General features: G+C 27.4%; 3 protein-coding genes and 1 non-coding gene across 4 annotated transcripts; 3 read left to right on the top strand and 1 right to left on the bottom strand.

Moving 5' to 3' along the window:
- Positions 1-919: 919 nt before the first annotated feature.
- Positions 920-2,985, bottom strand: LOC132922562 (vacuolar protein sorting-associated protein 33B). The gene is made up of 2 exons (XM_060986137.1): positions 2,575-2,985; positions 920-2,516 (listed from the first exon to the last, which is right to left on the bottom strand). Exons 1-2 carry the CDS (start codon positions 2,724-2,726, stop codon positions 959-961), a joined length of 1,710 nt encoding a protein of 569 aa, XP_060842120.1. The 5' UTR covers positions 2,727-2,985; the 3' UTR covers positions 920-958.
- Positions 2,986-3,084: 99 nt separating this feature from the next.
- On the top strand, positions 3,085-8,181 carry LOC132921175 (oligopeptidase A). Its single transcript, XM_060984040.1, has 14 exons — positions 3,085-3,365; positions 3,560-3,723; positions 3,790-4,001; positions 4,077-4,244; positions 4,781-4,872; positions 4,941-5,129; positions 5,286-5,401; positions 5,558-5,684; positions 5,773-5,979; positions 6,047-6,221; positions 6,306-6,418; positions 6,488-6,646; positions 7,638-7,856; positions 7,926-8,181. The coding sequence occupies exons 1-14, from the start codon at positions 3,262-3,264 to the stop codon at positions 8,056-8,058; spliced, it is 2,178 nt and encodes a 725-aa protein (XP_060840023.1). The 5' UTR covers positions 3,085-3,261; the 3' UTR covers positions 8,059-8,181.
- Positions 8,182-8,296: 115 nt separating this feature from the next.
- Positions 8,297-15,011, top strand: LOC132921174 (dynein regulatory complex protein 11). Its single transcript, XM_060984038.1, has 8 exons — positions 8,297-9,251; positions 9,324-9,528; positions 9,614-9,855; positions 9,920-10,081; positions 12,667-13,061; positions 13,492-13,633; positions 13,974-14,204; positions 14,403-15,011. The coding sequence occupies exons 1-8, from the start codon at positions 8,418-8,420 to the stop codon at positions 14,622-14,624; spliced, it is 2,433 nt and encodes an 810-aa protein (XP_060840021.1). The 5' UTR covers positions 8,297-8,417; the 3' UTR covers positions 14,625-15,011.
- LOC132923554 (U5 spliceosomal RNA) lies at positions 11,987-12,109 on the top strand. Its single transcript, XR_009661209.1, has one exon. It is a non-coding gene; the product is annotated as a U5 spliceosomal RNA (small nuclear RNA).
- Positions 15,012-15,770: the final 759 nt, after the last annotated feature.

Below are 15,770 nucleotides of genomic sequence, written 5' to 3' on the forward strand. Positions count from 1 at the left end.
AGCTACTCAATAAAAGCAATTTGCAATGATCAAAAACAATGTAGTTATCCAAGTAAATAAATATGTTTATACAATAAAATGCTCTTAGTTCTTATACAACTTCAATATTTTTAAAAAACGTTAATAACATTCCTATAAGTTTTCCTAAAATATTTAAATATACTATTGTAATTTTATAAATAATGCATTTTTGTTACCTATTGTAATACCTACTGAAAGCTTAATTGATGTTGACATATTGTAGCTAAATTTTTTAAAGTTGTATTACAGATTATATTAAGTCATTCGATACTTGATAGACATGAATATAACAACTCTGCACAGCTTTTTAAAACAGCGGTCAGGGATACAATTTTAATTTTTGTCTCTACATCTTTATAGTTCTTATCGAGAAATTATAATTCACTAATGTATTCATTTTAAATGAAAATAAATTGTTTGTAATTCATCATGAATGTTTCACTCCCTATTTGGCCTATTTTCACAAAATGTTATACTGAATTATGTTCAGTAATCTATATTATGACATAAAAATTAATATGTAATAAGTAATAAAATAATAAATTATGCTATACTAAATTATACAATTATCTCTACAATAAATAAGTAGTTATAATATATTTTAAATTTTTAATATTGAAACATCTTGAAATTAATCAAATAAAAATTAAACATCAACAATGATTTATTATTCACTATAAACTATAAAGATACAAATATACCAACTATTGCACAACATATTAATATTCTATAAGTTTTGATAATAGTGTTAAAAATAAAATTCTCTGTAATAAATTAATTTTTAATTTTTTATGCATTATTTAATACTTTTTGTTTAGTTTTTTAATTCTTGTAAGGAAAATACAAAATAGGGACTGAACATTATAATTTAACAATCGTTGTAAAAAGTTACAAATAATTTTCTATTTATGGGTAGTTTATATTGATATAATAATATCTATAAACAAGAGTTTATTAAAATATTTCCATTAATTATATTTGTGCTGAAAATAATAATTTTTATATTCATTGATTTTTCTAAAAAATGGAGCGCTGCTTGTTCAGCGTATGTTATACCTCCGATTACCATAACATATACTGTTTTTATACCTGTCTTAAAGTCATTAACTTGGAATGAATAGTTAGATAATAATTTAACAATTTCTTCCTCAGGCATTTCTTCTTTACAGATAATCTCAATTATTTTACCAATAGCAGGAACATATGATCCGCCAAATGCTGCACTCATACAATGTTCACTATCATCTACAAGCCTTAATTTCTGCATCATGTTTTGCATCATCTGCTTGGTTTTATTAATTGATATAATTTTATTTAAATTACTGTTTAAAACTGAGCTATTATCATGTTTTACTATTAAATTCATTTTTTCTAAAACGTGGAATGTCTCAAAATACTTGAATCCATATTGGTGTAAAAATTTTGTTTTAATATTATTTAATTCTATTGATGTAAATCCATCTTGGGATTGTGAAAATAAACAAATGAGTTGAAGTATATTGTTGGCACTACCTTTTCCAAAGGCTAACAAATCTTCTATACAATTTAAGTTTTCTTTGCGACTTCTGTTTTCTAACATATTTTTTTCAAGTGTAATATAGTCAATAAATTTATCACCTATTACTTTTGATACAACTTCAGACGCATCTATATGGAACGTAAGGTTTTTTTTTGACATTAAGACACTTTGTAACTCTTGAGTGACATACTGTTTCATTTCGTCAAGCTGCAATTTTTTGCTCTTTTCCAATTTATCTTGCAATTCTTTGGATTTTGATTTCCAGTAATTCAATACATCACCAAACTGCTTATATTTGACATATTCATATGTTTCATCAGGATTACACAAGTTTTTTATAGATGTTGTTCCATCATTTTTTTTTATTTCTACTATACCATTTTGTATACCGACTACTTGATCTAAAAGACTGGCATATGTACAAGGAGTTAACAGAACACTTGCATAATCAAAATCCCTATCTAAAATACAAAAACACGATCCATTATTAATGTTAGGCTTTCCTCTTTCTGTGAAAAATCTATTCAATAATTTATAAACAGCAGTAGATGACTTTCCATTTACACATACAGTCTTAGGAAACCCTAAAACCATAAAAGCTGTCCACAGAGCTTTAGCAACAGGCATTAACAATGATTGATTTTCTTCAACAAACACGTTTTTGTAGAAATCTATCATCTCCAATGAAAGTAATGAATCTCCTAAATGAATGAAATCCCATTGAAATTCAAATATTTGAATGTACCCATAGACACCTTCCTCTTCAAATTGTTTTTCAATAGTAATCAATGACCTAGGAACAAGAATAATTTTAATAATATCTTCAGCTAAGCTTGTCATACTTAGACATGAATTAATGAGATCACAAATAATTTTTGTTGCTGGTAAATTAGATGAAACCAAAAAGACACACTGCCGATTGGTAATTGGGTTGACCGACTCTTGCAATTTATACACCTTTTCTACCCCGTAAAGCCTAAAATAAAAACACATTTTATGAATCATCGTTATTTATAATTTCAAGAAAATCATACCTTAAGCTTTTCATATCAATGAACATTTCAAGAGGTTTGAAAAGTCTATGTTCTACAACCAAATCTTTGGGTCCGGGCATATCTTTCAGAATATTGATTAAATTTGTGTGGGATATTTGAGGAAAAGCATTTAACATCTTTTTGTCAAACATAATTAATATTTCTATACGTCATATAATTTTAAAACAAAAATAATTATAATAATAAATGCATTTAAATATTCTGATGTGAACCTGCAGGTTCTGGTGCATACAGCAAGCAATGAGTAATGAAAACTTAAAAGTTATAGCATAATATAATATTATATGAATTAATATATTAATATATAATGAGCTTGATACTTTAGTGGGATAATTATTAATTATTAATAATTATACATAATATATTAATTACATATCCTACCTTTTCTTACCAAATATTCATGATAATATTTATCAAAAGGTCTATGGTGATAATAATGATTGTATTAACCTTAAAATATTATTGATAATTTCTAAATGATAAGAAAGTTCATTTCTATTTTTTAAAAGCGAGAGCAAACGCCAAACATTAATTCATTACATAGAAAATTAATAAATGTAAACTAAAGTGTTACTAATTTTTTTTGTATTATAATTGAATAATTAAATATAAGAACGTATCAAATTAAATTTTTATATAGTTAAGTCAATCAATTATTGTTTCAAAATGTTGTTTGTTTCACGTTGCACAAGATTGTGTCAAAACATAATACCAAAACACAAGAATTGTGCATTAACCAGAGTACCTAGTCGAAATGGATATATTGTATTGTAAGTAAATCAACAAATGAATGCTAAAAATGATTTTAAAATTCTTTATATAAAAGAGCAAAAATAACTATTATTATTTTTGATTAATTGAATATTAATAAAACAACTATTGTAATTTATTGTTGTACTTTTCTTATCCAAATAGTGTTAGTATTTGAATGAGTTCAATAAATAATTAAATATTGTTGTCTTAGATTGCCAGAAATCAGTAAAGATTTGACAGAAAGTCTTTTACAAGTAAATGCTGACCATCCAAATTTTACGAGTTTAGATATAAAAAAATGTGAAAACACAATTAGTAATCAGTTTATTGATTTTGAATGTGGTATACGTGATATTGAAGATTACCTTAACTCAGGTAAATTATTTTGTGTAATGATTATTAAAAAACTTACCATTTAACTTTTGAACCTTTTCTTTTTAGTTGAAGATGGAAAATATGACTTATTTAAAGATGTATTAGAACCAATAGAAAATCTAAGTCTTAAATTTGATCAAATGTGGGCTGTATTAAAAACATTATATTTGGCTGATATGTCAGTAATGCCAGCTAGAATATATTATCCAATACACAATAAAGCGTGCATGTCTCATACAACAAAATACAACAGCAAACCTATTTATGAAGCATGTAAAGTTAGTATTCTTTTTTTAAACTTAATTATTTTGTGTGAATAGGCATAAAAAAATGTATAACCTTGTTGTTTATAGAAAGCTGATTTGTCTAAATTGACAGAAGAACAAGTAGCAGTTGTGAATAAATTTATAAAAGAAGGAAAACTCAATGGACTTGAACTTAGTGAAAAACTAGATTATTCATTTAAAGCAAATAAGCAAAAATGTAGTGCTAAGCAAAAATACTTTAAAATTCGTTTAGAAGTAAGATTTAACTATTTATACTGTTTAATATTGATTTTGTTTTAGCTAAACTATATAAATATACCTATTAACTGTAGGCTATAATATTTATATTATAATGATTACCTGAATTGGATTATTGATCATAGTGGTCTAAAAAAATCTAATTTTGCATACTAAGCATTGGAATTATGGTTTAGTCAATGATTGCTTCACAAAATTATGTGTTTATATATACCAGAGATGGGCAACTGAAAGTTATTAGAGGGTCAATTTTTAGAAACTTAAAATTTAGCAGGCCAGAGTATAGAGAGCAAAAAAAAAGGTCAATCAAAATATGCATTTTAATTTTGCATAGACGTAGCATAGACTCTATAGAGTATAGACGATTGACTTTGTAATTGTATGATGTAATTTGAACATGTAGCGCGGGCCAGGTAAAAAAGGTTTGCGGGTTGCCAGTTGCCCACCCCTAAGATATACCATACATTATTTGGTAGCAATAAAATCTGTAATTACTTTCAAATTATCTATCTAAATTAATATTATATATTTAGATGGCATGGAGTCAATTTCAACAAATAATTGATAATCCACAACTAGTCAAAGATTTTCCAGAAGACCTTTTGACATTAATGGCAATAAATAAGTAAAATTGTATTTTAAATTATTTTGTAATTAAGAAAAATATATTTATTATTTGTATTTATTTTATAGAGATAATCCTAAGAAACGTCCGTGGAAAGTTGCCTTGACATGGGGTATTGCTGATAGATTTATTAAGTATTGTCCAGACAGAGATATACGTTGGAATGTCTGGCAAGCTTATGAAAAAGCTGGTTCACCTGCTGACGAAAAAAGAGAACTTAATAATGGTTTAGAAGTTGAAGAAATCCGAAAATTAAGGTAAGTTAAATAATAATTATGTTCTTACCAAAAATTTTCAAAAACAATAAAAAATTCAATACTTATATATGTATTTGTTCAAATATTTGATTAGTTTTATTTTTATTTATTTCATTGAATTTTGTTTAATATTTATATAATTTATATAAATTATAGACTTGAAGCTGCTGAAAAATTGGGTTTTAAAAATTACGGTGAACTATCATTGATTACAAAAATGGCACCTTCAATTTCAGTCATAGAAGATACATTATTGACAATATTGGATAAAGGTACTGTACAATCAATATTTTACTATTTTCATTATTTAATATTTTGCTTAATTGTACAACAAATACATTTTTGAACAGTTTAGATTTGATATATTATATTTATTACCTATTTTATTATGTACCTGAAACTATTATTCAATAAATAATCATTTACAGCAAGACCCTTACAAGACAAAGAAATAGAATCATTACAACTTTTTTCAAATAAAAAGGGTAATGAATATCCTATTCAAATGTGGGATGTTGGTTACTGGGCAAGATTACAAAAAAAAGAACTTTATGGGTAAGTTATGTATCCAATTACATTCTTCTTTATTTTTCTTCGTCATGTTTTATCCATTTCCATATAAAATTTATAAATTTGTTTTTAGTTACGATGAAGTTCAATGGTCTGAGTATTTCCCATTAGACCGAGTTTTAGATGGTCTGTTTGAACTATGTAGACGACTCTATGGAATACGCATTCTAGAAATGCCAAACAGAGCTGACCTCTGGCATCCTGATGTAAAATATTATGAAATATTACATGAAAATGACCCTTCTATTGTAGCTGGATTTTATTTAGACCTTTGTTCTCGGTATGTACTTTAATTAGTTAATTATTTATAAATTGGCAGTGAATGTATAATGAAAAGTTATTTTCAGGCCACAAAAAATGAAAGCTGTCGGTGAACCTGGTTGGTTAGTAACTCATAGGACTGCTTCATCGATACCAAAAAAAGTATTACCTTTATCAGCTCTAATAATGAACCTTCCATCAGTGCAGAATAAAAACCCAAGTTTATTGAGTTTTGATCAAGTGAAAACCTTGTTTGGAAAAGTAAATGTTCTATTTTTTGATATATAATTCAATAATTGATAATATTCATAATATTCATAATATTTTTGCAAAATTAAATTTTAGTTTGGTCATTTACTGCAAAATGTTCTCTGTCAAGTACATTATGCTGAAGTATCGGGTTTAAATAATGTCGAATGGGATGCTGTCGGAATAACCAGTAATTTTATGATTCATTGGTAATTAATATTTGATTAAATATCTATATTGCTATTTATATTCATTTAAAATGTTAATTATTCCTCTAGGTTGTACGATAAAGATACATTTGACAGTATTAATAGCCACTACAAAACAGGTAAAAGATTACCAAATGATCAATTGACTGAAATCAAACAACACATGGCTGGATTCAATACTTGTGATGAACTATACAAATCTATGATTGACATTAAAATGCATACTATGTAAGAATATAATGTTATAATTTTATAACACAATAATTTGCATTGTTTAGAAATTACTGAAATTTAAAAATAAAAATATTATATTTTATTATTAATTAATAATTGATAATCTTCAGTGGCAAAACTTCATAGGAGATAATGAGACAATATCTACCACTTATAATACAGACAAATAATTTGGTTTTGTATAGAAAATAATTACAAATTTAAATTCTAATATATATTTGTCAACAACTTTTTGTTTATTTAGTATTTTTAGAATAGACTAATTATGCGAGTCAGTGGTGTCCCATATGGTAAGTTAATCAAGTAAATATCCTAGTATAATATAAAAATAAATATGAAACAATGTGAAATTTGTCTTATTCTGTCAAGCTTGATGTGCAGGGGAAATTAGAAAATGGGCAGTGGTTAACGTTCTGCTATAAGACATGTTTTGACGTTCACTTATTTTTAAATGATCATTATGAACTCAGTTATCAATGTCAACTGACATGTGTAAACTTGTAGGTGTGGTTGGTTTTTAATTTATTGTTTGTTTATTTCTGGTATGATATTGTCTAATTATGATTGTAATTATGCCGGTTTCTTTTTTTTATTAACATATTTTCAACCTAAAAAATCATGCCTTGCCACTGAAAGTCTTAAAGTAATATATTTTGTATGTTTTATAAATAAATAACTTTTAAACAAGACTTTTGTAAAACTCTTTTGTTTGGCAAAAAAGAACTATTAAAGTTTACAATTTATTTATTAACTGATTTTTTTAACATTAATTTCTTAAATAATTTTGGTCAGAGTAAAAGAATAAAAAATTACACTTTCTTTCTATAATTTAAATTTTGTTTAACAAATAATTATTGTGTCAATATTTTTTATACTATCATTAATATTTATATTATTCTATTGAATTTGATATATTGGGTATTTAGTTTATAATTATATTTTATTGTGTTCTTTTTTATATACAAATAATATTCTTATCTTTTAGCAAAACCAATTGGAATGACCTGGTGAAAGAAATGTGGAGTAATTATTATGGATTTCCATTAAGTAAATGGAACAGTTTTCCATGTAGGTTTGCTGAGGTTATGTCTAATGAACAAGGAGCGGCAAGTTACTACTCAGGATTATGGTCTAGAATAATAGCAGCTGATGTATTTCAATCATTTAAAGTTCCTGATGAAACTACTAAAAATTTAGGAAACAAGTAATATTCTAATCTCATCATCATCATCAATACTTCATATTTTACATTTTTGATATTTAATAATTTTAGTTTTCGAGATACCTTTTTTGCATTTGGTGGCAGCTGTCCATCTGGAGAAATATTCAGACGTTTCAAAGGACGGGACCCTAATCCTAAAGCATTTATTAGTGATCTTGGACTCGATAAAGATGATAGTAATTAAATTATAGTTTAGTTATGTCCTATGTGTTATTATGTAAACACATCCAAAATAAGGATATTGGTTATGTTTCAATATGTATGAAATATTTTCAATTTAATATACAATAAAAAGTATGACATTAAATTGTTTTTCTTTGATTTAAAAAAATGTTGTGAATAATAAATACCTGAATAATTTTATAAAACATGTATCCCCTTATATAAGTATTCTTATTTTGTTGTATCATGGTTGACTGAACACAGACATAGTTACACATTATTATTGATTAAACATGAACAACTATAAAGGGTTGAAGGGTTGATAATAAAAATAAAATTTACTTTGTTTTTGTTTAACTTAACATTATTAAATGTTTGATCATGTCTTACCGAACATATAATGAATTGTGGGCACAAGCTCAATTAACACTGGACGAGGCAACAAAAAATGACTCAAACCTACTTACATCTAAAACTAATAAAGATAAAGTTGTTGTGTTCAAAGAGTTGTCCACTGTCATGGTCAGTTATATATTAGCTATTAATAAATTGGATGAGTGTTATGATCAAGTTATTCAACCTCAGAAACGAATACTTATTAGAAACATTCTAGAATTATCTTTGGGGCGTTATTTAGAACTAAAAAACGACATGGTCAATTTAAACTACAATGAATTTACTTATTTAGACTCAGCTATTGCACAACTGGGGTTATTACCACAAGATGTAGAACTGGCAATACCATCACATTATCGAAATGAAAGGCTTAAGACAATTGAATGGCAAAATAATTTTATTGATGAAGTATTGAAGAAAACGGGTTTTTATGAAGAAGAGAAAATTGAAGTTGATATGCCCATCCGACAAGCGATATTATTGATACAAAAGCATGAGAGGGCACGTCAAGGACGAATGAGAGCTCAATTCATGAAGGAGGTTAGAGCAATGAATAAACCTGATGCTGGAGACGTGGAACTTAGTGATAATGCAAGAAAAGCTGCAATGAAAATACAGAGAGTATGGCGAGGTTTTATAACACGGAGAAAAATAAGAAGCAGAGTTGTTGAAGAAATGTTGTTGATTGGCATGTTACCCCCAAACTCAATTGACACTGAAGAGCAACAAAAAGCCGAAGAGGTTAAGAGTGCTAGAAGGATTGTTCAAACAAAACGACAGCAGGAATATGAGCTAGCACTAATACAGGAAAAAGAAAAAGTATTAATTTTATTAATTTATGTCTTTATTTATGATTTAATAATTTGACAATAAAACATTGAAACTTAAAAGATTAAAGACCATGTAAAGGAAAAAATGAAAGAAGATATCAGAGATGAAGTAAGAGCATGGTACATGGGAGTCAAATCACAAACTGGTAAATTTCCAGATTTACCATCAGAAGAAAGTGGTGGGTCTGCAGTAATTTATACTAGATACAAAACTGCCAGTTCTCATAGTAAATCAACTAGTCAATCATCATCTAAAGGAACCAAAAGTTAGTTTTGTTGATTTTATTTTAGTAACAAATTGTAGAATTCATTGTGCATAAATAATGTTATAAAATTAATGACTTTTATTAGGTCATAAGAGCAAATCAATTGCTGGAAAAGAGTCAAAGGAAGAAGTTAAAAAAAAGGCTGATGAAGAAGACACTGGTTTTAAAATGGGACCTTCAAATTTTCTTCAAGAACTCATGTTGGCAAGTTCAGAATATGAAGAAGTATGGAAAGGAATGGATGAATCAAAAAACACAAGTCAAATGCATATTAAAAGTATTGTTAAGGCTCAAAAAGTAGCGGAAGTAGAACGTGAATTACGGAAGGTAACTTGGTGGTTATATTGATACAAAAAAGTGGATTGAAAAAATGTTTTTTTTTCATTATTAGATAGTTGATGTACATTTGAGAGCTGAACTTGAAATTTTGCAAAATGCACTTGATAAAGATAATGCTATTCGTATCAAAAGATCAAAAAAACAGAAAAAAGTAAAAAGAAGTAGCAAAAAAGCAAAGAAAAAACGGGACAAGGATTTAACTCCTGATAGAACTGTAAATATTAAGAATAATTGGTTTTATTTTATAATTTAAACAGCAAACAAATCATCAATGCCTAAGCAGTAAGCAATAATAATATAATTAAATATGGAAGTTCATAGAGATAGAATAGAGGCAATAGTGATCTTAAAGCTAAAAATATGCTTAAAGATTAAATATACTAAGTGTCTATGTTTAAGCTTTATATCTGTACATTGATTTACTGCTAGGTAATTTGGTTTTGGTTTTAAAATAGCTTTTATTATATTGCAATATGGTAAAAAAAATTGATGGGCTTTCAATATAATGTTTATAAAATGGTGTAAAACCGAAAAACGATAATTTTAAGAAACATAAACATTTGTTCCAATTGAAATCTAAAACATTTGTAATGTGTAGAATTATTTAAGTCTAATTTTGTTAATAAATGTTTATGATTTGTAAATATTTTAAAAGTAAAATTAAATTCAGTTGCTATTAATTATTAAATAAATGCACAGAGCACACTATTGAATTAAGTAAGTAGTAAATACACTTACATCATAATGAATATATAAATAAGGATATATAGTTTGAGATAGCTCAAGTATACTAAGATAAATGTTATTACTTTTCTGTTCAATTTATATCTTTAGTATAATTTATTTATTTATTTAATGTTTACGCCTTACAGATTTTATAAAATAGTAACAATACCAATAGATTTCTCTTTATTACCTTAAAATTAATTTATGCATTTCCATTATCCAATATTATTTTTACCTAATTCTTCTACTATATAAGTATATAACAAATAATATGACACAAGTATTTGTATATTAATTACATAAGTCATAAATAATAACTTAAAAAACTTTATTTTAATTTCAATTATAATTTTATAAGATTATAATATGTATCTATTTTGCCAAACTAGTAGTGAACCTTATGAATTTAGGAATAAACCATATTATAATAGGAGGTACCTTATAAAATTATAAATATTTTTTTAACAGTTAAATTATTATTTTGAATTTTCAACAAAGGCCAATACTTAAGCTGATGAGCTAATATTTTTGGACAAATAATGAGAAATTAAACAAGCTTAATTATAATATGATTAACCCATAGGTCATAAGCCTAATACAATATAGTTTTATTTGAAATTTATAGTTCTGTAACGCTTGTAACAGATTTATACTAAAATAGGTTGGATACTAATTATTAATATAGTAATCGCTACTATTTTCAAACAGAGCATTCAGCATAAGTTTTGTTTAGTTTAAATAATAACCTAATTGATTAATTTATTTGGTCATACAATTATTGTTCATAATAAATTAGGGGGTCTTGATTATCTAGTGAATGGACTAAACAATGACTACTGTAGTAATAATAATTAATATATCATTGATCAATCAATGATATTTACTGGATCCTCACCTATGTGGCTATGTATTATTACAACACTTAAATATTCATTATTACATTAATAATTTGAGTTCAGTGTAGTATAGATTATATAGACTGTATAGTTTAAATACACATACACAATATATAAATATTAAGTATTAAGTAATATTGTAATAATATAACATACATATTATTATTAATTAAAATACCTTCTCTGATACTATTCGGTATAAAAATATAGGATGAAGATTAATATTATATTTTATCCCCAGTAGATGGCGCTTATAATATATTTGTTTAGAAATATGAATTTATATCCCTATAAATTAAATTATGTTCACTTTATACAACTAAAATTCATATTTTTTTATTACATTGTATATTAAAGGCAAGTTGTTATATGCTGAAATGAAAAAAAAGGTATGAATTAATTACAAAAAAGAACTTAAGTGTGGTAATCCATATTTTATTCTACATACCAATTGAGTCATACAATAGTTTAAATACATCTACACAACTTATGATAAAGTACTCCGGCGCCCTTTCAAAACGAAAAAATCTTTCGCCTTTTACTAAAGATTTCCGTGGAGGGGTGCACTCAAAGGAGTGTGAATTTTAATTTTTTTAATTGCCCGACTTTCGAGTTGGGCTTCGATTGCTTCTAAAGTACTATTACATGTTTAATAAATGTTACTGACAATAAATTGAACGTCTTGTCCATCGCCCATAAGATTAACTTGAAATTTTAAAATTACCATTGTCGTAATATCATGGATAAAACTAAAAAAGTACTATTTACTACTTTAAAACTTAGACCATGGTATTTTAAGGGGAACCCCCGCATGTGTTGTCTCCGTCTTACAAATGTAAAACAGTAAAATCTGTTTAGCGCTGGAAAGAATCAAAAAGACTAGTCATAACTAAAGTTAACTAAGGCAACAAAATTTTCAACACATAAAAAGGAGAATATTATCTGTGAAATATAGTTTTTATTTTTTTGATACCACTTATATGAAAAAAGTTCTTATTGTTTCAAAATCCATTATTTTCCACTATTTAACAGTTTATAAAATAACAATTATATTGAGAATCATTATATCGATACATTTAGTTTATGTATAAATATATTTATATTTTTAGTCAGTGGAGGGATGAGAGGGCACCATGCAAAATTAACCCTCCTTATTGACTCTAATATACTGTTGCAGTTGGAATCGTTGTTCGAAGAGCTGGTTATGAACGGTATCATACATAAGTATCCAGCCACCCGGTTGAACTCGTTCAAGGGGGACGCGTCGTACGCTGGTTGTGATGTCATGCGGTGGGACAACGACCCGAGCCCAACGCTTGGCGATGTCAGACATGCAGTCAGGGACAGCTGCGTGCTGCCGATGCTCAGCGACCAGATACATCAGGCCGGGCCCGCGGTGCGTTCTGTGCTCATCGCCGGAGCGCACGGATCCGGCAAACACACGCTGATCAATGCAGTATGCACCGAGTTGGGGGCCACGCTGTTCGACTTGACTTCGGCCAACATCGTAGGAAAATATCCCGGAAAATCAGGACTCACAATGTTGCTCCATCTCGTCAACAAAGTTGCTAGGTCGTGTCATATTATATTAATGTGTTTACACTGGGTTATTATTATTTATTATACCATTTACCGAAACTGTTATTTTAATGCGCTGTGCTTGCATCGTAAAAATATGCATGGGGCGCGGGGTTGTGAAAGATGGAATTGTAGCGGAAAGCTTATTTATAGGGGTCCCAATGAAAATAGTGAAAAAAATAAGTATTTTAAAGCTAGATGTTTAAAAGACATAAAATAGTTAAATTACTAAAAAATTATAATTTAATGTATTGGTTATTGAAGTTTTAATTAATTAAAAATATTTTTAAAATTTTTAATGTGTAAGTGCATGCTCATATATCACACAGTATTTATTTATATTATATAAATATTAATGCATATTGTATATTATATCAAAATGTCAAATGTCTAATTTACATTATACTTATACTATTATATATAGGTTGCTTCAACCGTCAGTAATATTCATTGAAGACGCGGAGAAGACGTTTATGAAAAAAGTACCGAAAACTGATAAGACAGATCCGAAAAGGCTAAAAAAAGACTTGCCTAAGCTTGTCAAGGCTATCGCTCCAACAGACAGGGTTTAGTATATTTATTTAACAGCTACCAACTATAATATCAACAATCTACATGAATTACTTTCATATTATACAATACACGATACACTACCAATTTGTACTAAAAAATATAAGGGGGGCACTATAGGGGCAATATAGCTACTATTTTACCAAATACCTAGTCGAGTTAATGATGGATGAACAAGTTGAGCTGTTGGGCAGTTAAGTTTGAATATTGAGCTATTTGTGATAATTTATCACTCTGTATTATGTATTATGCATGTTTATTTGTTTATTAAATATTAACTATTAACTAATACACGTCTTGTATGATAACTATAATGTTGACGTACTCGCGCTTCAGATATTGTTGCTTGGCACTTCTTGCTGTCCCTGGGACTGCGATCAAAAATCTTTGACCGGCACGTACGGGAAAATAATCGTCATACCTCGTCCGGATTATGCCAGTCTGTATCACATATGGAACGATCTTTTATTCCAGTACAGTGGACTCAGCAGAAAATTCGATGTTAGCTCATTGGCAAAATTATCTGATGGCTACAGCGTCGGAACCATCATTAAAGTACTTCAAGAGGTATTATTATGTTTTTTTTTTTTTTTTGAAGCGTTAAAATTTTTAAAATATTATGTACTTAGGCACCTATCTCATTAGAGTTTATTATATATTATACAACTTTACAGTATTTTCACTATTTATACTGTGTTTCATTTCTATAAAATACATATAATATATTCTAATATTTATAATGAATTTTAATTTGTATCTATGTAGGTAATGACTTGCAAAAGAGTGTTACAGCTGACAATCCGACCTTTGATGCACGTAGAAATCTTAAACGCACTCGCTCGTCACGATCCAATTTACAAAGAAGAAGATGAAGCGTTCAACCAGTGGTATTCGAGAACCCCTCTCGGTCGGAGAAAGCAAAAGGCACTGGATGCCGAGGTGGAAAGACGAATGATTGAAAACGATAAACATGCGGTTGCTAAATGAACAGAATGTAGCCTATTTCTAAAACATTTTTTGAAATTTTGGAAAACAAGAAAAACCTGTTTAAAAATCTACTCCAAAACAATTTTGTATAATAGGTATATACTATAATTAAAATGTACATGCATTTTTGTTTATATTGCTCAATATTTTAACTTTAAGTTATTTTTCTATGATTGATATCTAAAATTTAAGAGAACATTTTATTTCAGGTACTAATTATAATTTATATGTTTAAGAACTCGATACTCATAGGTGTAAATGTAAAATATATACAATTACTTTTGGTGTTTATAGTTATAATGTGATTATTTCTAAAGAAGGAATGTCTGATTAAAATGTTGTTATCAACTATAATTAAACTCAGCAATAAAAAATTCGTATTTCGAAGTTTTTTTATTATTTCAATACAAATAATGTTTGTATTTACAATACAATCAACCTTATCGAGGTCTATGAATACAATATACAAAAGTATATTAATAAAATGAGATACCCAGCTGCAAGGTCTATAAGGGCTATAATATTTTATATATTTTACATAGGTAAGTACCGATTAAAAACATATAGAAATCTATTAGATTTAATCTAACACTCTCGAATTAAAATACTTTGTACACATGGGTGAGGGGTATAACTGTATAAGGTAAAAAGCAACTGCAAACGTTAAAAACGCTTTGTGGCTTATAGGTATACGTTATATCAAATAATATGCCGTCTTGTCGAGATGTTCAAAACCATAACGTTTTACTATTATTAATTTAAAATTTTACATACAGTTGGTCGGGTCTGTGCACTGTGCACATGCTTATTTTGTCACTTTTACATTTCCACTCTCACAACCTGGTCCGTGTATATCTTCGACGTCCATAATTATTAATGCTTATTGCTGACTTGACGTTAGCTGTGAATTTCTTTAGCACAATTGAATACAAAATTAATCTTTTTTTGTGTTGTTGTAAAATTAAAAAATTTTATTTCAAGGATTCAATCGATATATATTATATAATATATTACAAGCTTAATGTTTTGATTGGCTAACGAAAAACAAATTATAAATCTAGGTTATGACATTGACAAATGGCTATGGGTTTGATGTATGAACATAAATTCAAAAAGAACTTACCTATAATAATAATTTATAATTCA

This window comes from Rhopalosiphum padi, chromosome 2 (genome assembly GCF_020882245.1).
Source record: "Rhopalosiphum padi isolate XX-2018 chromosome 2, ASM2088224v1, whole genome shotgun sequence".
NCBI lineage: Eukaryota > Metazoa > Arthropoda > Insecta > Hemiptera > Aphididae > Rhopalosiphum > Rhopalosiphum padi.